This window comes from Neoarius graeffei, chromosome 2 (genome assembly GCF_027579695.1).
Source record: "Neoarius graeffei isolate fNeoGra1 chromosome 2, fNeoGra1.pri, whole genome shotgun sequence".
NCBI lineage: Eukaryota > Metazoa > Chordata > Actinopteri > Siluriformes > Ariidae > Neoarius > Neoarius graeffei.
Window position 1 is genome coordinate 41,710,704 of NC_083570.1, and position 27,747 is coordinate 41,738,450.

The 27,747-nt window shown below is 42.9% G+C and overlaps 1 protein-coding gene across 2 annotated transcripts in view; it reads right to left on the reverse strand.

The window, feature by feature from the left end:
- Nucleotides 1-13,458: 13,458 nt before the first annotated feature.
- The window catches only part of ncaph2 (non-SMC condensin II complex, subunit H2), a 51,014-nt gene continuing 36,725 nt past the window's right edge, over nt 13,459-27,747 (reverse strand). The window contains exon 19 of one of the 2 annotated variants that reach the window (XM_060907772.1): nt 13,459-13,919. In XM_060907772.1, the coding sequence (XP_060763755.1) occupies nt 13,776-13,919 (144 nt within the window). In that variant the 3' untranslated portion in view covers nt 13,459-13,775. The remainder of the gene's footprint in view (nt 13,920-27,747) is intronic. The other variant, XM_060907781.1, reaches the window with a different exon arrangement.

The window sequence follows — 27,747 nt, forward strand, 5'->3', positions numbered from 1 at the left end:
TATCAACATGCTCTGGCTTTAAACATGAGCGAAGGCAGGTCACAACATTGCCTCCAGTGCTAAATAGTCTGTTGTTCCGACATATGGCCCTTTTCAGCTCACTTCAGCTCGCTTCAGCTCACTTCAGCCCGACACGGCTCGCGTTTCGACTACCAAAAACCAGCACGACTCAGCTCGCTTCAGCCCTGCTTAGCCCCTAAAACTCGCACTGTTTTGGAGTGGGGCTGAAGCGAGCCGAGTGAGGTTGGGGGCGTGAGCAGACACTCCCCTGTGCACTGATTGGTGAGGAGGAGTGTCCTCACATGCCCCCACACGCCCCGCGAGCGCGCTGGGATCTGTAAACACCGCAAACCCGGAAGGAGAAGAATTACGAATTACGAGAATTTCTGAAGCCTTATGCGCCTCGCCTCATCTATACGCTCTTGACAGTATCTGTCCGCGTTGTCGGTGACAACAAGCCACAGCACCAAGACCAGCAACACTAACGACTCCATGTCCTCCATGTTTATTGTTTACTATTCGGGTCGTGAGACTACCGCTTAAAAGCTCACTGATGTCACTGTTTGCGCTGCTTAACGACATCACCTGACGTCCACCCACTTTCGCTAACTCCACCCAATGTGTCCACCCACTTCCAGCCAGCACGGTTCAGCGCGGTTGTAGTCGAAATGCAACTCCAACAGCCCCGCTCAGCCCGACTCAGCACGGCACGGCTCAGCCCGACTCAGCCGCGTTTGTAGTGGAAAAGCGGCATTAGTTAGCTTTTCTCTCTCACCTCAATCTGTTACCTACTCTCACGCTATCACCCCTTGAAGAAGATACCGCTGCACTGAAGCTCTGCGCACGACTTGGCTTGCTTGCTTATTTAGGCGGAGTAATGAAACCTTACATGTGTCGGTTCGCCCCCTAATGGTTTGGCGGAGTATTGGTCAAAAAGTGCTTGATCAGATATACAGCAGAGCTCGCATTTTAAATGGAAATAAATCGCGATTTTCATTTAATTTAATCGTAGCAGCCAAAATCGCGATTTTCAATTGAATTCCATTAATTGTGCAGCCCTACCTCAGTATATCAAGTATTGATTACTTTTGAGTCATAGATTAAGGATTTATTACTATTTTAGCTAGAAATAGTATTTCTGTTTAAAATGACCAAGAAGGCAGTAATTTATTTTGTGACTGTAAAGGATTTATTCTTGACATTAATTTATTTGGTGACCCTCTGTTCAGCTAGAAACTGTGCTATCTCTGACCTAAGGCTGTGCATAAGAAATGGCCTTTGATATCTGTCTGAACATTGCTATCATGTCATATCATAAGAACAGGCTGAATATTTTGCTTATTATTGCATACCATCGCCAAGGTCTTCACACACACACACACACACAGCTGCAGTGATGTCACACCCACCCACACAGCTGCCCTCACACAGATAACACACACATATAAAACCCCCTGTATTTTCTTGCCTCTTTGGGGACTTGTGAATAAAGATTGTGAACTTTATGGGGTTCCTGTCTTTTTTCGCGACTCACCCCAGAGCTCTGGGTGACACGGGGGGACTGATCTCGAGAGGGTAATCGCTCCGGTTGGGGGCAAGAGGAAGAGACGGTGAAAATCTCTGACCTAACAGTTTTGGGGGCTCGTCCGGGATACTTCTAATCAGGTAAGAAATCTCTTTTTATTTTTTAAGGGACTTCCGCCTGGTTGGTAGTATCTGAAAACCCATTTATCTCCGTGTGAGTTGCCACGGAACGATTTGTGTATCCCCTTGAAGAGTTGTCACAGGATGAATGATTTGTGTATCCCCATGAAGAGTTGTCACGGGATGATTAGTGCACGCGCGTCTATGTGAGTTACCACAGAATAATTTATCTCGAGATGGTCCTTTCGTGTCACCATGGGGGGAAATTGTGTTAAGGTACCCAGAGCGGACCCCGAGGAAACCCCATGGGATTGGATGAATTGCTGTGGTTTAGCATTCTACACCAGTCCGTGGTTAGACAATTTGGCCGGCTGGACTGAATCCCAGCCTCAGTTTTGACTTATCCTCATGCAGGAACTTTTAAACCTCGGTACGGCACATAGACAAATATACGATGGTGTAGGTACATCCACTGTCTCTTTAAGAAACTACATTTCCCATCAGCCCACTTCCACGTTGACCTGCGTCACGCTGGGGCGGGATCATCTATGTCACTTCCTACAGGAAGGCATAAGAGACCCGGAAGCGCTCAGCTCCTCCTCTTTCGGTGCCATGATTCCACACGGACACAGAGAGGAAGGCTTGCTCCGCGAGCCAACCAGATAAAGATGTCTTTTCTTTTTCTTTCTTGCAAGATCCACGAGTTAGCGTGATTTCTTGTTTACCACTGGCCACGGTAAAAATCCAGAATAGCGCGATTTAAAACTCAGGTGAGTTACAACCGGTTTCATTCATTAAGTACGTACGGACTGCAGTCAAAGCAGTTAATTTGTAATTAGGAGCGACCAGAATTCCTCCTGATTGAAGCGCTGTGCATATTATTTTAATCAGAGACTTCCTTCTCATCACGAGCCACGACGTGTCGGATCAAGAGAAGTTCTCTGTCCACGGAATCGACTCACGTGCTCCACAACGGCGAGACTCAGAAGTTTTAGAACATCTCCCTAATCTTGCATATAAGCAAGATACTGGAAGTAAGACTGAAACATTTTGGGCATAAAGATCAGTCTTAGGAATTTAGCTTTTATTGAAATAGTGTGAATTTAAACCCAGGTTTATCTGTTACACTGTTAAACACGCAGCGTGTTGAATTGATCTGTTTTGTTTTTAATCTCTCAATTAGATAGGCTGTGCATGCTTCTCTCTCTCTCTTATTCCCTACTAATATCCTCAATCTCCTTATCATACATTTTGACCTTATCAAGGTTTCAGTGGATTCAGTACTGTTATAAGTTAGTGAAATTAGCCTATGGTTAATTTCTTTTGGCTCATTAGCGTCCAAAGCTAATTCTTTTGTTCTATTAGCCTCTAGGGCTAATTGTATTGTCTCAAGGGATCACAAGGCCTTCACCACGTGTAGTTAGCTACACGAGGCTAATCCAGGCCTACCCAGACACGTGGCACACACAAACCCATGTTAGCTAGCCTTCCTTTGTCTAGTTAGCACACAAAGCTAATCATTTGTCTACACACACATGCTAGCTAGCTTTCCTTTGTCTAATTAGCCTACAAAGCTAATCTTGTGCTTACACACACTCATATACACACACACACACACACACACACACACACACACACACTCTGTTTACAGAAGATTTCATCTGCTGTTATACAATTTTCTTTTTATTTTTTCTTTTTATCTTTGTTATAATAAATTCTATTATTATTAAAATTGTGTGTTTGTCTGCTGTTCCGATACTCCTGGAAGTCGCCCACATCGCAAAAGAACTCTAAGGTGTATATGAATATTATTAGCTGCAGCTTGGTAAGTGATCAAAATTCTGAATCATATCAGATACTGGTATGATTCACTGTATGATTCACTATATGATTCACTTGAATGATTCACTTGAATGATTCATTTCAAACGATTCAATGAGACTGATTCCATGGTATGATTCAATTCAGAGGAGTCAAATTAAATTATTCAATGGGATTGATTCAATTTAATTATTAAAGATTGATCACTTAATACCAATCTACATACACATAAGCATAATACACCTACAAGGGATTGGGATTATGATTATATGACTAAAGGCTATTTAGAATGGGTCAAAATGAAACCAATATGGAACGATTTTCACGGAATTAAAAAATACTATATCCAGATTTAAGTAACCTTTCATGCCCTGCTGATAAGCTCTCCCAGCACGCCTGCATCTCTGTATTTTTGGGACTATAAGGCTCACTTAAAATCCTTAAATTTTCTCAAAAATTGACAGTGTGCCTTATAATCCAGCGCGCCTTATGTATGATTACTTGTTGTGCTTACTGACCGATTTTATGTGGTACAATGCACTCAAAAATTTGTCAAAATGTATAAGTACAACTTTGGTAAGCAACGAAGCCGCTCCGCTCAATGGATATTCGGAGCGTTACGGTACGCTGTGTCCTCATAACAGGACCCCTGAGCAGTCGACAAGACTGCCTGACTGTAATATTTAAACATAGAAATGCATTCATGTAAGGCAGCCCGGCGTACACGCTAGCAACAATAAACCAATCAGAGCGGGTTGGAAGAGGAATGAATCAATAAGTGAGTGTATTTTTCTGTACCGGTATTTGTTACAACTGAGTGGAATAAAATTTGATTTACCGGACTGTGTTGTTTTGCTTAATGCGCCTTATGTGTGAACACAGACATGTTAATTCACAGTGCGCCATATAATCCGCCATATAAGCCTTATCGCCCGAAAAATGCGGTATTTAAAAAGCGTTCTGCATCTGAATTTGCACCACATAAAATTTGTAGTGTGCACGTGCTCTTATTCCGCCTCTCGTCTCTAGGCAATAGTCACCTCATAAATCTCTGCCTCACAGGCAGGCAAACAGGCAGGCAGACTTGAAAACAAGCAAACGAAAATTCTGAACATATAATAGGCTAATCCTAACTAGCTCGTGTTTGTGGCAATTTTTTTAATTCAGTTTTGAGCAGAAAACAAGTGTAATCTGTTAAATCTAAAATTTTTGTTCATTTCAGTTCATTCATGTTCCTCCTAAATTTTGAACAATTTTGAACTATTGATATGAAATGTTCTGATTAACTGTTTGCTGAATTTTAAACCTCCATACTTTTGCCTTTAAAAAAACCACGGAGGATATGGAATGGATAGGCCTTTAATATATTTAGTTAACCATAATTTTTTCAGCAAGAAACAGAGTTAACAAACGTTTACTTGAATGTTGAAAAAAATTTGTCGTCTTTCTAGTGGTGTTTATAAATTGGAGACTTGGGTTTATCTTTATTTCAAGCACAGCAGAGATGCTTCAACAAGGACACACAGATATCTGCAATGGGCAACCACAGATATCTCTCTTCTTCCCCCTTTATTTTATGGCTCCAGAATGACTATTTGCACCCCTGACTTTCTGCCTCCCGCCTTGGCTCATCTCTCCTCCTGTATGACTGTCCCAAATATCTGAAGTGTCGAAAGATTTGGGAAATTTTCTTTTCGCTAAAACTACAGTCAAGTTTCACTTTGATGAGAAAATCATTATTTTTGGCACTTTCTCACACAATAATAAATATAACAATCTCTTTATATTACTAGGTAAATTCCATATACATAAGATCAAAATGTCCAAGGCAACCAACCCCCTCATTCCCATTATTTTTAATTGAATTAAAAATGTATTTTGAGTCTCTGTCACATACAGTATCAAATCCAACAAAAAATGCTCATCAGCGATTCAATTTTATTCAAATTACATTCAGTGAAATTGTCTGTCATTTCAATTTGCCCTGTTTTATATCTCCTTTTCTTTCTTTAAACTTATTGCTCCTTATGAGGCTAAGCTTAAACATGTGCATCCTGTTTATGTTAAACAGTACCCTCTCTCTGAAACTAAGGCTCGGGGAATTGATGGCGTCCTACAGTCTCTTCTCGAGCAAGGCGAGGTGAGACTGTGTACCAGCTCGTACAATACACCTGTCAATCCAGTACCTAAACCTGATGGTACCTGGCGTTTTACGCAGGATTTATGTAAGATTAATGAACTGATTGTCCCTGTTGCACCCATTGTACCTGACGTTTCCTCTGTAATGACACAGGTTCCTGCTCATCATTGCTGTTTTTCCATTATTGATCTCTGTTCTGCCTTTTTCAGTGTTCCTGTTGAAGAGCAGACACAGCCTTTGTTTGCCTTCACGCACAGGGGGAGACCGTATACTTGGACACGTTTGCCTCAAGGTTTTATTGATTCTCCTACTGTTTTCTCAGCCGTAATTCATGACACACTCTGTGACCTCTCCCTCCCCCAGGGCTCTGTGGTCCTGCAGTACGCAGACGATCTTCTGGTATCTGCTGAGTCACCAGAAATCTGCCAAGATGCCTCCTTACGCCTGCTCCAACATCTGGCGCACAAGGGCTTTAAGTTTTCCAGGACCAAGCTGCAATATTGCATGGACATTGTTAAGTATTTGGGGTTTGAACTTTCACAAGGTTGTCATAAGCTGTCATCTGATTGGGTGCGGGTGATTCTAGACACAAAGCGCCCTGCAACTAAACATGCACTGATGGCTTTCCTGGGTCTTATTAATTACTGTAGACAATGGATCCCTGACTGCTATTTATCTGCAATCTCTCATCACAATCCACTGCAGCACCCTTTGACCTGGACTGATGCTATGGTGGATGCTTATCACTCCCTCAAAAGCGCCCTTTGTTCAGCCCCGGCCCTGGGTTTACCTGATTACTCCAAGCCCTTCCATCTCTATGCCTGTGAACACCAAGGCACAGCCTCTGCGGTATTGGCCCAGGAGCATGGGGGGGGGGGGGGGGATGCGTCCTTGTGCAGTTTTTATCCAAAATGTTAGACACTGTTGCTCAAGGCTTACCTGCGTGTCTAAGGGCTGTCTCCGCATGTGCTTTGATGGTTTTAGATGCGGAAAAATTGGTTCTCTCACCCACTGATCTTGCACTCGTCACATCAAGTTAAACAGGTGTTGCAAAATTTACAGACCCAACATATGCTCTGTTCTTCTAACAATCTCGAAATTCATGCCACATCCTCTTTCGATACTGTAGGTCACACTCTCGAACGCCTCCTTAATTCTCGGGATGACGCTTGGGATGACATTGACCATGACTGTCTGTCTGAAATTGTACATACTACTACTATCAGGTCCGATCTCTCCTCCAGCCCTCTAGGGATAGGGGAAGTACTTTTTGTTGATGGTTCTTGTTCTAAACCCTCAGACGGTGTTTTCCTCTGTGGTTACTCTGTGTGTTCACTGCCTGATATTGTGCATGAGGCATACGCTCTTCCTTTCTCCTTGGCTCAGGCAGCTGAGTTGTATGCTCTCACGTGTGCCTGTATTTTGTCTGTTTAAAATCTCCTGGTGATTGTGGACAAATTCTCTAAATGGGTAGAAGCCTTTCCCTGTTCTCGAGAAAAAACAAAGGTAGTTACTCATATTCTGGCAAAAGAAATAATACCTCGTTATGGGGTTCCAGATGCCATAGACTCAGGCAAAGGTACCCCTTTTACCTCAAAAGTCATACAAAACCTTTGTAAGTATCTCTCACTAAACTGGCGTTTTCACATTCCGTACCACCCTCAATCCTCTGGTATCGTAGAACGTACTAATCGAACATTGAAACACAAACTAACTAAGGCCATGTAGGCCACAGGTTCAAAAAAAAAAATTGGGTAGGCTTACTGCCAGCCACTCTGGCTGAAATTAGTATGACACCAAGACCTAGCCTAGGGGGATACTCCCCCTATGAAATTATTTTGGAAGGGAAGACCTTTCCCTCTCCCCTGGAAGAAGGGAACTCCGGCTCCGGGTACCTCTGATTTGAAAACATATGGATGAATATTCTGCAGCCCTTATAGATAAGTTACATAAAATTTGTACCAAGGTCAGTAGTACAATATCGTCTCCACCAGCAGCACCCACACACCCCTTTCACGTGGGAGACAAGGTGCTGGTGCAACTTTTTAAACGATTTGGACAATTGGGAGAACCTAGCTATAGTGGGCCTGCAGAAATAGTTGCCATTACTCATACTGCTGTTTTAACTGATCTTTTTCCACAGTGGATCCATGCCACGCAATTGAAGAAGGCCCCATAACAAAGCTGTGTTACAATGACAAGTTTGCTATTAACGTTTTCTCTGTGTCCCTCTCTAATCTCTCTCCTCTCCAAACTCTGTACAGGGACTAAGTAGGAGCTGAGGATCTTCAGATCACTTCCTGCAAGAAGCCGTGAACAAAGAGGGGAAGAGATCTCGCGCCCCGTCTGGGACCAGTCACCCTCACTACAACCATGAAAATCCTCATCACGAGCTTCATGACCACTCTACTGCTGCTCGGAGCAGGGTTACCCGCTCGAGCTGGCCCTCAAGACAACATCTTTTGGCAATTTGCTAACTGGACTGCACGAGCGCACACGAATGGAAGTTATGTCTGTCATCTGATGCCGCCTTCTACTATTATTACACGTCCACCTTTGCCTCTATGCTCTGAAGCATCAATGTTAAACCAGACTTCTTCAGTATCTAGCACGGAAACCCCTGCCATTGTCTTACAGGACTCTGTTCTCACTACTCTGCAGGTCGATATGCCCTCTAATTTCATTTTCCCTCACTGTTTTAGAACAAATTACTCTGAAGGAAGTAGCATGTATTTGGGACAAATTCCTAATTCTCAATGTAATCACATATATGATCAGAATACTGGGGTGTGATACTAGTCTAATCTAGTATCAAAGTCTAATCTGATACTATAGTACCGGATACAATAGTATCAAAGAGGGGAATTGTTAAGGATTTACTATTTTAGCTAGAAATAGTATTTCTGTTTAAAATGACCAAGAAGGCAGTAATTTATTTTGTGACTGTAAAGGATTTATTCTTGACATTAATTTATTTGGTGACCCTCTGTTCAGCTAGAAACTGTGCTATCTCTGACCTAAGGCTGTGCATAAGAAATGGCCTTTGATATCTGTCTGAACATTGCTATCATATCATAAGAACAGGCTGAATATTTTTCTTATTATTGCATACCATCACCAAGGTCTTCACACACAGCTGCAGTGATATCACACTCATTCTCACACACACACAGCTGATGTCATACTCTCACACACACACACACACACACACACCTGCCCTCACACAGATAACACACACATACACTGTATTTTCTTGCCTCTTTGGGGACTTGTGAATAAAGATTGTGAACTTTATGGGGTTCCTGTCTTTTTTTGCGACTCACCCCAGAGCTCTGGGTGACACGGGGGGACTGATCTCGAGAGGGTAATTGCTCCGGTTGGGGGCAAGAGGAAGAGACGGTGAAAATCTCTGACCCAACATAGATGTTATGCATATGTTGTGAATTCGGAAACAAATGCAAGAAAGATTGTTGGGTTACAAATAGTTTGTTTTTTTTCTCAAATATTTCTTCAGACAAGTCAACTTCACATTCGGACAAGTAAATTTCCTTTCAACTTGCCCGACAGGACAAGTGGTTTCAAAAGTTAATGTAGAGCCCTGCAGTCAAGTACAGGAAAATTCCTCCTCTGTATTTAACCCATCTGAAGCGGTGAACACGTGTGCGCGCACACAGAGAGAGAGAGAGTGTGTGAAAGACAGCGAGAGCATGCAGTGGGTAAAATAAATAAATACATTTGTGGGTAAATTATATGGATCTGTGATGCCTGCATGTTTCAGCTTTTGGATGTAATGCTGGTATAATCTAAATTTATCATCACAATGTTTTCTGCATTTTTGTTTTTATGTTCCTTTTGGTAAGAAAACACACTGGGTGAAATATTTTGACAAAATTCAAAAGTTTAATGGTGGCACCAGGAGCTCAAAGTTATGGAAAAAGCTGCTATTTTATGACTTTTATGACAATTTCGATCACTTTTCATGAAACATTATGGCACCTTATAGAGTATACCAAATATCTTAGATACACATTTTTAGTACATATTCTAAATATATTATCAAGCACAGTTTGAGTTTTAGCTGTTCATTGAATCATTGTTCAACTACTTTTAAACAATACAAATGTATTATGCAGGGGCGCCACCAGAAATTTTGGGCCCCCCAACTTTGCCCACCCTCGTCACAATTGCAAGGAAACATCTTATTATAAATTTATTTCCAAGTAACACAGAGTGACATTTCAATTTGATCAATTACGTACGTATTTCTTCATATGTTGTAACCTCTATCCCTCTTTTATGTGGGCTGCACTTTCTCCAGCTCCTCAATTTGAAACCAATGGTTTAGAACTTGACTGGTGTCCGTTATTAGCAACACTTTAATCTAGCAAACTGTATATGGCGCTCGCTCATTAAAAACTTCAATCCTAAAGCATTTATGGGTTGTATATGGCTTACCTCCTTCTCCAAAGGGGGGTTCAGTGGTTTGGTAGGGCAGAGGTCCCCCTGAGGCTGAATCTGTGCATATTTAGGGCACCCCATTAGTTATGAAACTGGTTATTAGCACTAGTTATTAGCACCAGCATAACGTAATATTTCATCTTGTTTATCACACAAGTCAGTTCAGTTATTAAAATGGAAAAAAATGTCACTGTACAAACTGTAAAAGTGTTCTCTTGATAGGCTAATCCAACCACGTTCATACTGTTCATTTACCATTAGCTAATATTTTGAACACACATGTGAGCGATAGCTACCTTTCTTTGGGAAAAACTGAGTGACCAGTTGCCTGCCTCTCCGGTCCCTCTCAGCTGCCTTTCTTTACGTTTTTGACAGCCACTCTTCATATTTAGCGATCATAGACTGTACGCACTCCACTGCTGGCTGGCTGCTGCATTGCACTGATCAGCACACAGATTTAACGCATCGTGCTTCTACCAGAACTGGACCGTACCATTTCGCAAAAGGGGGAGGGTTAAATGACAATATGTTGAAGAACTCAAGAAATAGACAACCTTGTTCAATTAGCTCATTTTACCAGATGGAATATTGCATTGTTGTTATTTCAAAAGTCTTATTAAAATCATTAAAAGCATATTATCAGTCCCTTAAAGGGCCCCATGGCAGTGCTGGGCCCCTAGAATTGTTCTAACCTTTCCCCCCCTGGCGGTGCCCATGGTATTATGAATCACATTAATGCTTCTCAATCCCTTGCAAAGGTTCTTAACATGATCTCTGGGTCACAAGAAATCAATAAATGGAGTCCAACACTGTGATTCAAACCTTACGCGAAAACATAAAATAAGCGTTTTTTGGCAAAAAATGAACCTCATGGTGCCACCATTAGACTTTTGAATATGGTCAAAAAATTTTACAGGATGTCTTTATTGGTGAAAAGGAACACCCAAACAAAAATGCATCAGATTTTATGAAAGTGAGGGCAACTGATGCACCCTAAGTTGCATAGTTATGCTAATTAGTTAAAGCTCTTTGCGTATTATTTTAAAAAAAGCACAAAAAAACCCAAAGCAGCTCCCTCTGTTCAGCCATTTCTCTAGAGCCATATACCGTTTACCTTAAGAGGCAGGAAAATGGTCCCAAAACAGAGAATAGTGACCCTCAGCACATCAAAATGATCACATCTTATCGGAATATCGTTCTTGCAAGACAAAGGAAAATGTCATGCACAATAAAAATTTTCAAAAAGAACATTTTCAAACGACTTTGCGATCAGCAGATTTAACTTTGTAAAATCAATGAATTTATAAAAGTAATGTTAGCCATTATAGGGTTTATAGAAATTAGCTGGAGCCAATGAAATCTGCACGGGACTTCTTTTTGTGTTATTTAGCGAGCTATTGCTTGTTCACATTAGGTAACAAGCTTCATGTTAGATGACTAGCATGATGGATCTCATTATGACAAAGTCTCAACAGTGTGACCATAACAGTTTCACTCCCTTTCGTAGTCGTTGTCTGACATCATTCAACATGTGTTTTTTTCCGGTATAGCAGTTCTGCACAGTCACTTGTCTTTTGTCACTATAATCAGGGAGAATGAACAGCATATCCAGCTCAAGCAACCTGTCTCGTCATTCTCCTGTTAACATGATACTTTTTTCTGTGGTTTCTGCTTTTGACAGCTGTTCATTTTAACCTTGCAATGCCAGAGGTCAACATAAGCTCCAGTTATTCAAGGACCAGACAAACTTCACCCAACCAGTGTGATTTTCACCTCCATACAACCCAAACGAAAGCAAAGACAAATTTGCTGTGTTCGAAATGTACCATTAGCTATCCACTCTAATCACTCTCTTTCACACACCTACACCTCATTTCAGTATGAATGTACTAGTGCATCTCAAACAATTAGAATATTGTGAAAAAAGTTCTGCCCCCCATAATTTAATTCAGAAAGGTAAACTTTCATATAGTCTACATTCATCACACAAAGTGAAATATTTTAAGCCTTTGTTTTAAATTGAGGATTATGACTTATAGCTCATGAAAATCAGAAATCCAGTATCTCAAATTATTAGAATATTTCCTAAGATCAATCAAAAAATGATTTACAATACAGAAATGTCGAACTTCTGAAACGTATGTTCCTTGATACACTTAATACTTGGTTAGGGCTCATTTACCATGAATTACTGCATCAATGCATTGTGACATGGACGCGATGTGGCACGGCTGAGATGTTATTGAAGCCCAAGTTGCTTTGATAGCGGCTTTCAGCTCATCTGTATTTTTGGGTTGGGCATTTCTCATCTTCCTCTTGATAATACCCCATAGATTCTCTGTGGGGTTCAGGTCAGGTGAGTTGGCTGGCCAATCAAGCCCAGTACTGTATTATCATGATCAGCAAACCATTTGGTAGTAGTTTTGGCATTGTAGGCAGGTGCCAAGTCCTGATGGAAAAGGGAATCATTGTTTCCATAAAGCTTGTCAGCAGATGGAAGCATGAAGCACTCTAAAATCTCCTGGTAGACAGTTACGTTGACCTTGGACTTAATAAAGCACAGTGGACCAACACCAGCGGATGACGTGGCACCCCTAATCATCACAGACTGCACAAACTTCACACTGGACTTCAAACACCTTGGATTCTGTGCCTTTCCACTCTTCTTCCACACTCTAGGACCTTGATTTCCAAATTAAATGCAAAATTTACTTTCATATGAAAATAGGACTTTGGACCACTGAGCAACAGTCCAGTTTTTTCTCTCCTTAGCCCAGGTAAGACGCTTTGGATGTTGTGTCTGGTTCAGGAGTGGCTTAATATTAGGAATGTGACAGGTGTAGCCCCTTTCCTGAAGATGTCTGTACATGGTGGCTCTTGATGCACCGACACCAGCCTCAGTCCACTCCTTGTGAAGCTCTCTCAAGTTCCTGAATCAAATTTTAACAATCCCCTTAAGGCTGCGGTCATCCCTGTTGCTTGTTCACCTTTTCCAGCCAGCCTTTTCAGCAATGAACTTATGTGGCTTACCTTCCTTGTGGAGGGTGTCAATGATCGTCTTCTAGACTCCTGTGAAGTCAGCAGTCTTCTCCATGATTGTGGCTGTGTGCGCTGAACTAGACCACGAGATACACAGTATTTGTACTCTTTTACTCAAACTAAAAATGGAACTCATATTTTGAGATTAAAAAAGAAAATAATAATGTTTTTGTACTGTAGACAAGAATGATCAAAATTAAAAAAATGCTTGAAATATTTTAGTTTACATGTAATGGAGTCTAGAATATATTAAATTTTCACTTTCTTAAATAATTGATGGAAAAAACAACTACTTTCACAATATTTAATTGTTTGAAATGCACTAGTAATAGCACAAAGTTGATAGTTTAAGCACACAGGTGCGCTAAAGCATAAAAATATAGTAATATACAAGAGCCATTAAATGACATAAAAATAGTACAAACATGCACAATGAAGAACATCTCATGTACAAAGGACTATATTTCCTCAAAACTGCACTGAAGCTTGACGTAAAAAAAAAAAAAAAAAAATCTTAAATTGGTATGCACTTTATAGTTATAAATTGAATAAATTTATACAAAAGGACCAAATGGAATTGCTTGTCTGTCCCAGACGATGTGTATAAATGTCCTTTTTCAGTGTTACTGTAATCCTATACAGGCACTGTTCCAAGATGAAGACTTGTGAAAGGTCAAGGGTGGTCATACTCCAGGGGGGCGCTGAAGGTTTTGAGGTGATCGTGTGCCCTCTGCTTGGTCAGTAACGTCAGGTGAAGTGTGTCAATGCTCTCATCAAGTCCAGGGCTCTTATCGATCTCTACGGTGTAGTCATTGGCCTGAAGGGCACGCACGCACACACACACACACACACACGTTAGGTATGAATGATGTCCTATGATTTACTCAAATATGAAGGATAAGTTCATAACTACAAGAAACTGAATCTGAGCTGCTTCTTCTATGGTCATGTGTAGGGGTATGACAGTACACAAATTTCAAATTAGGAAAGATCAAGGTTTGTGCCTCAATATACATTTTAATACAGCAGTAATTATAGATTTTCAATAAATTAAAATATTTAACATTCTAAAAAGTACAATAATTAAAACATGACAATGACACCAGTGTTTCCCATAAATGGACTTAGTGGTACTTGAAAGTTTGTGAACCCTTTAGAATTTTCTATATTTCTGCATAAATTTGACCACTCCATAATCACCTTTCCCAATATACTGTTGTAACACTTCCACAGTTCTGGGGAAATGAGGGAATGGGAAACAGGCTTGTGGACAACTCAAGGTGCATTTTATTTCCTTGCCTTCACTTTTCAGCAAGTTAATTTTACTTAAAGCACACATGAACATACGGTGGTGCTTGAAAGTTTTATAATCCTTTAGAATTTTTTTATATTTCTGCATAAATATGACTTAAAACATCATCAGATTTTCACACAAGTCCTAAAAGTAGATAAAGAGAACCCAGTTAAACAAATGAGACAAAAATATACTTGGTCATTTATTTATTGAGGAAAATGATCCAATCTTACATATCTGTGAGTGGCAAAAGTATGTGAACCTCTAGGATTAGCAGTTAATTTGAAGGTGAAATTAGAGTCAGGTGTTTGTCATCCCACTGATTGAAATCAGGTGTGAGTGGGCACCCTGTTTTATTTAAAGAACAGGGATCTATCAAAGTCTGATCTTCACAACACATGTTTGTGGAAGAGCATCATGGCACGAACAAAGGAGATTTATGAGGACCTCAGAAAAAGCATTGTTGATGCTCATCAGGCTGGAAAAGGTTACAAAACCATCTCTAAAGAGTTTGGACTCCACCAATCCACAGTCAGACAGATTGTGTACAAATGGAGGAAATTCAAGACGACTGTTACCCTCCCCAGGAGTGGCCGACCAACAAAGATCACTCCAAGAGCAAGGCGTGTAATAGTCAGCGAGGTCACAAAAGACCCCAGGGTAACTTCTAAGCAACTGAAGGCCTCCCTCACATTGGCTAATGTTAATGCTCATGAGTCCACCATCAGGAGAACACTGAACAACAATGGTGTGCATGGCAGGGTTGCAAGGAGAAAACCACTGCTCCCCAAAAAGAACAATCGGTGCTCGTCTGCAGTTTGCTAAAGATCACATGGTCAAGCCAGAAGGCTATTGGAAAAAAGTTTTGTGGACGGATGAGACAAAAATAGAACTTTTTGGTTTAAATAAGAAGCGTCATGTTTGGAGAAAGGAAAAACACTGCATTCCAGCACAAGAACCTTATCCCATCTGTGAAACAGTGGTGGTAGTATCATGGTTTGGGCCTGTTTCGCTGCATCTGGGCCAGGACGGCTTGCCATCATTGATGGAACAATGAATTCTGAATTATACCAGCAAATTCTAAAGGAAAATGTAAGGACATCTGTCCATGAACTGAATCTCAAGAGAAGGTGGGTCATGCAGCAAGACAACGACCCTAAGCACACAAGTCGTTCTACCAAAGAATGGTTAAAGAAGAATAAAGTGAATGTTTTGGAATGGCCAAGTCAAAGTCCTGACCTTAATCCAATCGAAATATTGTCGAAGGACCTGAAGCGAGCAGTTCATGTGAGGAAACCCACCAACATCCCAGAGTTGAAGCTGTTCTGTATGGAGGAATGGGCTAAAATTCCTCCAAGCCGGTGTGCAGGACTGATCAACAGTTACTGGAAACGTTTAGTTGCAGTTATTACTGCATAAGGGGTCACACCAGATACTGAAAGCAAAGGTTCACATACTTTTGCCACTCACAGATATGTAATATTGGATCATTTTCCTCAATAAATAAGTGACCAAGTATAATATTTTTGTCTCATTTGTTTAACTGGGTTCTCTTTATCTACTTTTAGGACTTGTGTAAAAATCTGATGTTTTAGGTCATATTTATGCAGAAATCTAGAAAATTCTAAAGGGTTCGCAAACTTTCAAGCACCACTGTATTTGTGGCAGACCGAAACAGTTTCAACACTGACCACCAAATATGAGTATTTATAAGTATTTAAAAATGGGGAAAAATCTTATTTCACTGTCGAGCTGCACACACTGCCTTAATTAACTCACACCATTATAGTTCTTTTTCTCGCTTGATCGCTCTTCTCTCTCTCGTCCCCCTAAAGAGAAAATGGCTGGCTGAATACTTCAATCAATCCTGAGGTTGGATTGTTATGAACAATTATGATGGTTATGAACACCTCTGCACAACTAAGTTAGTCTGTCCATGTTCTTAACACAATTCTGTCAGTCAAAGACCCACCTCTTCAAATAAGCTGTTTGCAAGCTGTGGCAGCGGGGGGCGTGGCCAAGCGTCAGTTTGTGAAAGGAGGGCAGGGCCAGGGAAGGTAAGTGGCCAAGTCATTACACCTGATGTCAATTAGTGTGTGTGTGTGTGTGTGTGTGTGTGTGTGCACGCGCGAGAGTTTTGCAGTGATGGAGCATAAAAGAAGGGGGAGAACAAAGAGGTCTCTCCTAACCAGAACACGCGTGTGTGTTGCGTGTGTGACTGAGCAAAGCTGAAAAGCTAAGAAAATAAGTCAAATAAAAAGTGTGTGGGTGAACAACTTCCGCCTGCCGTGCTTCTGTGCTCCACCCACATCAGGGATCTGTTACAGTGGTGCCGAAACCCAGGAATACAGAAGGGAACCACCAAATGGAGTCCTCCCCATTCAAAAAGCTTATCCATGCCCTCGCTACCACCCAGCAGAACCAGCATCAAGCACTGACTGCCCTCCGGAAGCAGCAAGAACAATGCTTTGAAGCCTTGATGCTAACCCAGCAGGGAGATTGCCAGGTGTTCCGGCAATCAGGTCAGCAGGAGCTTCGACCATCACCACAGCAGGCAGCCTCACGAAGATGGGCCTGCAGGACAATACGGAAGCGTTCCTCGCCCTCTTTGAGCAAGCAGCCGAAACGTGGGCGTGGCCAATCGAGCAACGCACGGCCTGCCTCCTCCTGCTTCTGACTGGCGAGGCGCAGTTCGCAGCAAAGCAGCTCCCTGCTGACAGCTGACTCAGGTATGCCGACCTGAAGAAAGCCATCCTGCAGCGTGTCAGCCGCTCCCTGAAACACCACCACTTCAAGACACCAGTGTTGGAGGAGGTCGGCCGGCCGTTCGCATTCAGCCAGAAACTCCGGAATGCCTGCTGGCGGTGGCTGAGGGCGGAAGACCACGACACCGACAGGATCATCAATCTAGTGGCACTGGAACAGTTCACCTATTGATTTCCGGAAGGAATGACGGAATGCATCCAGTTTCATCGCCCGGCGTCGCTAGTATGAGCTATCGAGTTGGCGGAGGACCATCTGGAGGCGGTTCCGATGGCAGCTGGACAAGGCGCCTCTCCTTGTTTCCTGTCTCTCTCTCCTTTTTCCCCCCTTGCCTTCTCCCTCTCTTCCCCACCCCGTTCCCCCACTGCGGAGGCAGCAGCCGGCTCCTCCCCAGCCGGCCTGTCGCGTCCTCCCATCTCCCTCTTCCGTGTCTTCTCCCCCTCAGGTGAGTGACGCCCATAACGCCGATGCAGAGGGAAAGCCTGGGCCGGTGTGCTGGCGCGGCAGGAAGCCGGAGCATCTCCAGAGTCAGGGCTCCGTAATGGAGGTGGGGTTTGTGATCCGGATCCCCAATTCACCAGGGACCGCCCCCAATCAGGCCGGAACATAATCGCATACCAATAAGCATTCAAGGGGATACACATCATGCATTGGTGGATTTCGGTTGCAATCAGACCTCAATTCACCAAAGCCTGGTACAAGGTGAGGCACTGGGGAGAGCACAAGCGGTGAAGGTGTTGTGTGTGCATGAGGATGTTCACAATTATCCTCTAGTATCCGTCCATATTCTATTCCAGGGCCAAACGCATAGAATTAAGGCGACAGTTAATCCTCGTCTCACCACTTGCTAACTACTGATTGGCCAGGGTAGTCTGCTGCAGGCCAGACGGCTCCCTGGCCTGAGTCGGGCAGTGGGGGTATGTGGCAGCAGGGGCGTGGCCAAGCATCAGTTTGTGAATGGAGGGCGGGGCTGGAGAAGGTGAGTGGCCGAGTCATTACACCTGATGTCAATTAATGTGCATGTTTGCTGCAGTGATGGTGGAGCATAAAAGGAGGGGGAGAGCAGAGCAGAGGTCTCTTCTGACCAGAACACACGTGTGTGTGTGTGTGTGTGTGTGTGTGTGTGTGTGCGCGTGCACGTGAGCGAGAGAGAGTGAGCAAAGCTGAAACGCTAAGAAAATAAGTCAAATAAAGTGTGTGGGTGAACATCAACCCCCGCCTGCCGTGCTTCTGTGCTCCACCCACATCAGGGACCTGTTACACAAGCATACACATTACATTAATAGCATTTAGCAGACGCTCTTATCCAGAGCGACATACAACATACCCAGAGCAGCCTGGGGAGCAGTTAGGGGTTAGGTGCCTTGAAGGGCACTTCAGCCATTCCTGCTGATCCAGGGAATCAAACTAGCAACCTTTTGGTCCCAAAGCTTCTTCTCGAACCATTAGGCCATGGCCTCCCCTACATGTAAAGAACCTACAGTCAGGACATCTGTAAGTTACGGTTATATACTGCTGGGATATACAGCAGTTAGCATGCTATACATAGCTGCTAATCAATATCAACTGCTCATGGAAGCAGATTATTTATCGTCACAAAAGTACTTGGCGCTTAAAATAACTGCAGTGGAGCACCTTATATGATCTTATTTAATAATTCAAGAAAAGTATGGCTGTGCCTCCTTCTGCTGTAGTGATGGGAAAAATGGCTCTTATAGTACGTTCACACCAAATTGTTCATGTCACTAGTTTATTTTGTTACCAAACATAATTGTTCATTATTTTTCCTTCATCAGTCCATTTCTTACTCCCCTATGCTGCTACCTTGTCGTGGTGGGGTTGCTTGCGTGCCTCCGTGACTCTGAAGGCTATATCGGTGGGGGCTCATGCCCCCGGTAGGTCCAACCATACTGGGCAGGTTTCTAGAGTAGAGGCCAGACGAAAAGCAGCAGCTAGCCCTCCAGGTTGGGGGTTGGGTTAACTACCCAACCCTGTAAAACACACTCCAGTTACGGAAACGCTGACGAAGAAAAACCAAATCACTCACCTGGCCGAAGAGGGTGCGCCCCAGCAATGGGGATTATGACGCCTACCAGCCAAACCCGCAAGGGAGCTGGTAGGCTGAAACACCTTCTGACGCCAAGGAAACTCATTACCGTGGGGACATGGAACATCAGAACCATGTACCAGGCTGGCAAGGGTGCTACCATTGGCAAGGAAATGGAGCGCTACAACCTCACAGTCCTGGGCCTGGCAGAAACTCGATGGACACAGTCGGGTGAGGTCAAACTAACCAGTGGCCAGTCCATTATCTACTCTGGACATGAAGAGGCAGCAAGCCATACGGAGGGAGTGGCTATCATGATGACAAAAAAGACCAGGAAGACCCTAACTGTATGGAAACCCATCAGCTCCCGTATTATCTCAGCAAACTTCAACACTAGCAACAAGAGAGTGAAAGCCCACATCATCCAGTGCTACGCACCCACCAATGACGCAGATGACAAGGCCAAGGAGAGGTTCTATGACAGCTTAAATCACCTTCTCAATGACATTGGAACCAGGGACCTCATTATTCTAATGGGGGACTTTAATGCAAAGATTGGAGCCCAAAATGAGGGATACGAGTCTGTGATGGGTAAACATTGAGTGGGGACCATGAACGAAAACGGCGAGATGTTTGCTGAAACCTGTGTGAACAATAACCTCGTAATGGGGGGGGGGGGGGGGGGGGGGGGGGGTGTTTTCCCCCACAAGACAATCCATAAAATAACCTGGGTGTCACCAGATCATGTCACAGAAAACCAAATCGACCACATCTGTATAAACAAAAAGTTTAGAAGAACCATGGAAGATGTCAGGACAAGACGGGGGGCAGACGCAGCCTCAGACCACCAGCTCCTGGTGGGGAAATTCAAACTAAGGCTGAAGAGATACCATCATGCAAAGGGCCAGAGGACAAAATACAATACCAGCTACCTCAGCAATGCTCAAATCAAGAAAGAGTTCAGAAATACTCTCTCAAAGAAAAATACAGAGATGCAGCTTGGTCACACAAAAGAATGGACAACAGACAGAGTGGGAAAACTTAAAAACTGCTTGGAGCTCAACATGTGAGGAGGTCTTGGGGAGAAAACCACAAAGATTGGATAACACCGGAAACCCTCAACAGAATCCATCAGAGGAGACAGCTGAAGGAAAAAGTAAACATTGCAAAAACAAGATCTGAAAAAGCAGCAGCCGTAAAGGAATACAACCATTGCCACAAAGAAGTACGCAAGAACATCAAGAAGGACAAGAGATCACAGGTGGAGAGACTGGCTAAGGAGGCAGAACTTGCAGCATCCCAAAGAAACATGAAGGAACTGTACAACATCTAGGGCTGCTCGATATTGGAAAAAATCAATATCACGATTTTTTCAGTAAATATCGATATCGCGATTTTTAAAACGATATTTACACACCTTTTTTTAAAGCCCTGATCATCAACACCTGAGGCACCGGGCCACATTTTTATAGTACAGGCCTCATAGGCTACCTGTCAACCCTTCCCGTTGTACCCTGAAACGCCTTTTACTTAAACTATTTACTGTGCAAGCGCGTACTTTGCATAGGTCCTATCGCCTGCACAAGGCTCACGTTCTCCTCACTCAACATTTCCGATCACAGAGGATGGAGCCAGCGCTGGTATTACCAGTGATTACTGCGTAACGTCCACACTGGCTCGTAGCCAGCCAAGGATAAAATCTCTCTCTCACACACACACTACAACGTAAGCTTGTGTGTTGTTAAGACACCAACATTAAAACACGCACACACACGGACTGGCCATTGGGAGTAGCGGGAGTTTGTGGGCCGGCGGAGGAAAAAAAAAAAGGTTGCGCGCTGGCCTTTAATATGATAAGCAATGTTAACAGTTTCTTATAATAGTAAAGAAACTGTTAACATTGCTTATCATATTAAAGGCCAGCGCGCAACTTTTTTTTTTTTTCCTGTAGCTCATGTTAACAGTTTCTTTAAGAAACTATTAACATTGCTTATCATATTAAAGGCCAGCGCGCAACTGTTTTGTTTTTTTCTCCGCCGGCCCACACTGAACCACCGGGAAAACTCCCGCTACTCCCGATGGCCAGTCCGTGTGTGAACACGCACAATATAGAGACAAGTCCTTAAGAATTAACATGCATGAAAATAGCTCAGCGGCATGTAAACATTCCCTGAAAGTGTAGGTGGCACTGCGGCTAGATGCTACGTGAAATGGCACAAGGCAAACACCATGCTTCGCTCAGTCAACAGACAAAATCCACGAACCCAGTAGTCCTCCTGCTACTGTGGGTTAGTGTTCTGTGGCCAAAAACACCCTATGCACAGTCATTCCAAAACATCCCCACTAGTTGCAGGTTATGTCTCAAATACAGATATGCGTTGTGGATTAAGCGATCTATTTTCAAGCATCAGGCTTCTCTTCCTTCATCTTCCAAATGTGGACTCCGCTATCTTTTTGGCATGTCAGCATTGAAATACCATTTGCAGAGATATTTCACTCGAAAAGTAAAAGCAACACATGATTAGGGCTACATGATTAGCAGGGGGACACCGTTTTAAGCGCACGGAATTTTAAAAACAATGTAATTACATCTGAGTCCGTCTACATCGCGCAATAAACCCGTCCTTAGCAGAACCTACTTCAAAGCATGATGCGAGCTGCAGATGCACAAGTCAAAATCAAATGAACCCAAGTAAACATGCCGCGGCGGGCAACATTAATAACCAAATTGCCTTACCTTAAAACGCTGCCTTGACCACAGGACGACTCGCAATTATTCCACTTAAATCCACACGGTTTAACACATCTAACACAGCTAGCAAGCTGGATATGTGCTAATATTGTTGTGCTTGTTTTCTTCCGTAGATGCCATTTTTACATTACCCAGTCCCACATCCAAAAATATGACGTAAATATGTTAATTGTATTATTATAACTATTAGCAAGCAAATCAAACAACATATTAACAAATCAATATATCAAATCACCCGACACGTATGAAAACAGAAGAATTGATTTTTTACTGTTGCGGAGATATCGCGGGAGTAGAATGGATGACGTATGCAAGGCTACGGTGTGCCTTAGGGGACAGAAGGGTTCGTTTTACCTTACTGTCACGTCAATGTTATTGTTGTTTTATTGCCATTGTAGAAATATTGTGCACGTCCCTTTCGACAAATGACAAAAAATCGTTTCATATCGATATTATGAATTTTGATATCGTTTGACACCAATATCGATATCGCGATAAAAATACGATATATTGCACAGCTCTAACAACATCACAAGAAAACTGGCTGGGACACATCGACAAAGTAATAAACCGATCATGGACAAGAATGGCCAACTCCTTTCAACCCCAGAAGACCAGCTCAATAGATGGGTAGAACACTTCAAAGAGGTTCTTAACAGACCACCGCCAGCAGAGAAGCCACACATTCCTACGGCCCAGACACAGCTAAAGATCAAGTGTAACAGACCAACAAAAACTGAAATAAAAGCTGCAATCAAACAACTAAAACCAGGTAAGACTGCTGGCCCTGACAATATTCCACCTGAAGCCCTCAAAGCTGATGTGAACACATCTACAGACATGCTGTACAGCCTCTTTGGAAGAATTTGGGAGGATGAAAAAACACCCACAGAATGGGCAGATGGCCACATAGTGAAACTCCCGAAGAAAGGTGACCTAAGAAAGTGCAACAACTACCGAGGGATCACCCTACTCTCAGTGCCCAGTAAGATCTTTAATCGAGTCATCCTGAACCGTCTTCAGGAAGCCGTTGACAGGAGGCTGCGGGACCAGCAAGCAGGTTTCAGGAAAGATCACTCATGCACAGACCACATAGCAACACTTCGCATCATCATTGAACAGTCTATTGAATGGAACACATCCCTGTACATGAACTTCATTGACTTTGAGAAGGCTTTTGACAGCTTAGACCGGACAACACTATGGCAGCTAATGGAACACTATGGAATCCCCACCAAGATCATAAACCTAATCAAGAATTCATATGACGGCACCTCCTGTAGAGTCATGCATGCAGGTCAGCTTTCCCGGACCTTTGAAGTCAAGACAGGAGTCAAGCAAGGATGTCTTCTCTCACCATTCCTCTTCCTCCTCACCATCGATTGGGTCATGAGAGAAACAACAGAGGGAAAGCGAAATGGAATCCACTGGACATTGTGGGAGCAACTGGATGATCTGGATTATGCAGACGATATAGTTCTACTCTCACACACACACACACACACACACACACACACAAAAATGCAAGAAAAGACAGACAGACTTGCACAAACTTCATCAAAACTTGGCCTTACTCCCAATACAACAAAAACACAAGTGATCAAGATCCACTCCAAGACCAACAATCCTGTGACCTTGAACAACGCTGCCCTAGCAGAGGTAGAATCCTTTACCTACCTAGGCAGTGTTGTAGACACCACAGGAGGGACGGATGTGGACACGAGAAGCAGAATTAACAAAGCAAGAGTGGTATTCAACATGCTCAGAAACATCTGGAGCTCAAAGAACATCTCCACAAACATTAAGATACGCATCTTCAACTCCAACGTGAAACAGGTGATGCTGTATGGGTCTGAAACATGGAGAACAACAAAACACACAACACACAGGCTACAAACATTCACCAACTCCTGCCTCAGAAGGATACTAAACATCTGGTGGAAAGACAAAGTGAGCAACGTGGATCTATGGAAAAGAACAAATCAAGACCCCATAGATGTACAAATACAGAGAAGAAAATGGAGTTGGATTGGTCACACCCTCAGAAAACCTGCCACAGACATCACCCATCAAGCCCTGAAGTGGAACCCCCAAGGGAAAAGGAAACGAGGTCGCCCCAGGAACAGCTGGAGAAGAAGCATAGAGGCAGAAATGTCAGAGAGGGCTGAACTGGGGAGAGCTTGAACAGAAAGCCACCAACAGAGTGAAATGGAGGTTGTTCGTCAATGGCCTATGCACCCAAGAGGAGCAAAGGGCTTAAGTCAAAGTAAAAGTAAGTCCATTTCTTAGCTTCACGTTTAAAAAAAACAAAAAAAAAACAAAACAAAAAAAAAACTGCATGAGGTTAATTTATACCTGACTTTCGACAAAAAGATACTGGTTGACGTGTGCGTTTGCTTTGTGGCCTCTTTAAATAAAAAGTTTGCAAGACGAAGCATTCAGAATTACCTTGTAGCTGCCTCTTTCATCTACGTCATGGAGTGTCCACAAACTTCGATAGCATCAGAGCAGGACAGCCAGAGCAAATTTCAATGCTCTGGCTGCTTTTGGTGTGAACGTACCATTAGAAAGGAGATGGTCCTTATAGTTTTGTTCCTTTCCGTGAGCCTTCTGTTCCTTTCATACAAACTGTCCACTGGTTCATACGAACGGCTCATCGTTCTTTTTTTCAGGGGCGGGGTTACTAGGTTTAGCCACAAAATAATCTCTAGGATAAAGAAAGTCTAAGCTTTGGATCGGATTCAAACTTCCCACTAATATAATTTCATTTCATGCCCAGATATGCCCTTGTTTATTTGTGCTTTAGAACGCAATCACCATAAAAGAATGAAAAAATAACATCTTGCTTTTTCTTCTCACAAACAGTCTGTCTGTTTTTCAAGATGGTTGTCAAAAGGATCACGAACAGTGAATTTGTGGAGGTTTTGCTGCACAGAGAGCTACCAAATAGCAGTCACATGCTTTCAAAACAAACAAACTGGATTCTGGAAAGGGCCAGTTAGCTCCTTTAAGGAACCCTAATGTGAGGTCTAGCTCTTGGGACAAGCTGGTTCTCACTGTTCACGTAAAGGGTAATGGAGTGGATTTAAGGCAGGAGAGGAAGTTTGGGCACAATGATGAAAAGAACGGTTCCTTTCATTCATAAAGAGCCACTGGAAAAAAAAAATCAGATTGTGAGCAGAGCATCACTACTTCTGTGCACATATGACCACCCCCGCCCCACCCCCGTCAGCTAGCGCCACAAATAGAATCTAATTCTATGGGAAACACTGGACACTGGTCTGTGATACACTCAGACTCCTCACCACCACCAGATGTTAGCTGCTGCAGTCATTTCTTTAGCCTGGATTAAATCAGTGAGCAAAGGCTGCATGAATGCAGCAGTGTTTGCTGTGTGCATGCGCGCTGTATGTTTACTGTATTAACACCAACGTATTGTACATGTGTGGCAGATTCAGCATACTATAACATTTCAGTTCATCTCTCACTGATGGTCAGCATCGTAAATTAGCAGGAAGACAAAAGTTCTTCCAGACACTAGGCCTTAAAGACTTTGGAGGAATTTTCCAGCTCTTCCCTTCTGCTGAATGCAGGTATTAGCATGCTAATGTATTCACTCAAGGAGAAAATGGAAAAACCAGCAAGCATAGGAAAATGTGGGTTCCCCCCTTTGGATCACTGGGAAGAAATTTATGATCAAGCTACTTATTATGGGTACATGAATAAAATTAATATAAACCATTAAATTTACTGCATAAGTATTTTAAATTACTGGCCTCTTAAATCCTCCAGAAAAAAAAAAAAAATTGTAGTGTGAGAAACTTTGAGAGACTTATGCTAGTAGAGAAGCGTTTCCAGCCAGAAACATTTATCAGGACGCCTGTGTGACTAATCAATGGACGATCTACACAATTTTTTTCTTTTTTAAAAAAAAAACCCAGCTCCACCCATATGTCCCAGTTTGGCTCACATGGGACCTTAATTGAAAAATAATTAAATAAATAGCCACATCCCCAAAGAGATAGTCAGTATTACTACAGTGAGTGTTTCCAGACAACCATGCTGCGCTCCATCTACACAGCAAATAAACAGAAATTTGATCTATTTAAAAAGAATTCTTAAGAGAAATCTGTTGTTAGTTGCCCCCTTACCTCTCAGACAGAAAAATGAGACCCTCAAAACTACTCAAGCTTTATGCATCACTTGCATTAATATCAGGGGTGTGTGTTTCACTATTATAATCTTTTCACATACTAAACAAGAATAATTAAAAAATAAAATTTTATTTATTAGGGTCTTTCAAGATACCCAAGGACACTGTAGAGTTTAAAATCCAATAACAAAAACACTGAGGACACTGTACACTCAGAACAGATACACAGACAGAACTAAGTACAGAAAACATTTAAAAAGAGGTACGACAAGAGCACCATAAAAGAGGGGCAACACAAAGAGGGTGGGTGGTACAAAGATAAAAAGAAGTAAAACATGGAAAAAGGCGAAAGTAGAAAGGAGTTTGAGTTGGGTTTGGAGAGATGGAGGTATGCATTGGAACAAAGAGGAATGAAGGTGAGCAGTAGCAAAACAGAATACAGCATCAATGAGAATGGGGATGAGAGTGTAGTGAAGATGCAAGGAGTAGACGTAAAGGAAGTTGGTGAATTCAAGTACCTGGGGTCAACTGTGCAGGAAAATGGGGGCTGCGATATTGAGGTGAGAAAGCAAGTGCAGGCAGGGTGGAGCAGTTGGAGAAGGATTTCGGGAGTCATTTGTGATAGGAAAGTCCCAGCAAAAGTGAAAGGTAAGATGTATAAGACAGTAGTGAGACCAGCTGTGATGTATGGATTGGAGACCGTACCCTTAACGAAGAGACAGGAGGCAAAGTTGGAGGTGTCGGAGTTGAGGATGTTAAGGTTTGCGATGGGAGGTTGAACAGGATAAGGAACGAGCACATCAGAGGGACAGCACATGTGGAGAGCTTGGGAATGAAGCTAAGAGAGATGGTACGGGCACATCCTGAGAAGAGATGCAGAGCATGTGGGAAGGAGAATGTTGAGGATGGAGCTGCCAGGCAAACGAAAAGGAGGAAGGCCAAAGAGGAGATACATGGATGTGGTGAGAGAGGACATGAAAGTGGCAGGTGTGGTAGAGAAGGATGCGGAAGACAGGGAGCAATGGAGACGAAAGATCCGCTGTGGCGACCCCTAATCGGGAGCAGCCAAAAGAAGAAGAAAATATGGAAAAAGACATTTTTTTCTGAAGCAATGGAAGCAGTTAAGAGGCAGTGAGGAATGCCATTTTGAAGAGGTGTGTTTTCAGCAGAGTTTTGAAAGTGGATGGTGTAGTGCATTGACGCAGTGCTAGTGGAAGGGCATTCCAGAGTTTAGGGCCAGCCACACTGAAGGCCCCGTCACCCATTGAGCAAAGCCGGGGGGGGGGGGGATAAGCTAGTAGATGGGCATTAGTGGAGCACAGGGTACGAGATGGTCTGTTTGGAGGATGGGGGTGATGTGATCCCATGGTCTGGTACAGCTGAGCACCCTTGCAGCAGAGTTTTGGGCATACTGTAGCGGGTTAATTCTCTTTTCTGAGACCCCAAAGAGTAGGGCATTATAGTAGTCTAATCTGGATGCAGAGATGCAAACACTGACAAATGAAAAAAAGAGTAGCATCTCCGAGCAAAGTGAGGCTTCCTATTAGGCCGGGGGTCTGGGGGCCTTAAAGCAAATTTCAGGGAAGCTCAGAGATGCAGTCTATGCCATTTTGAGCTACTTTTTGAGGAAAATAAA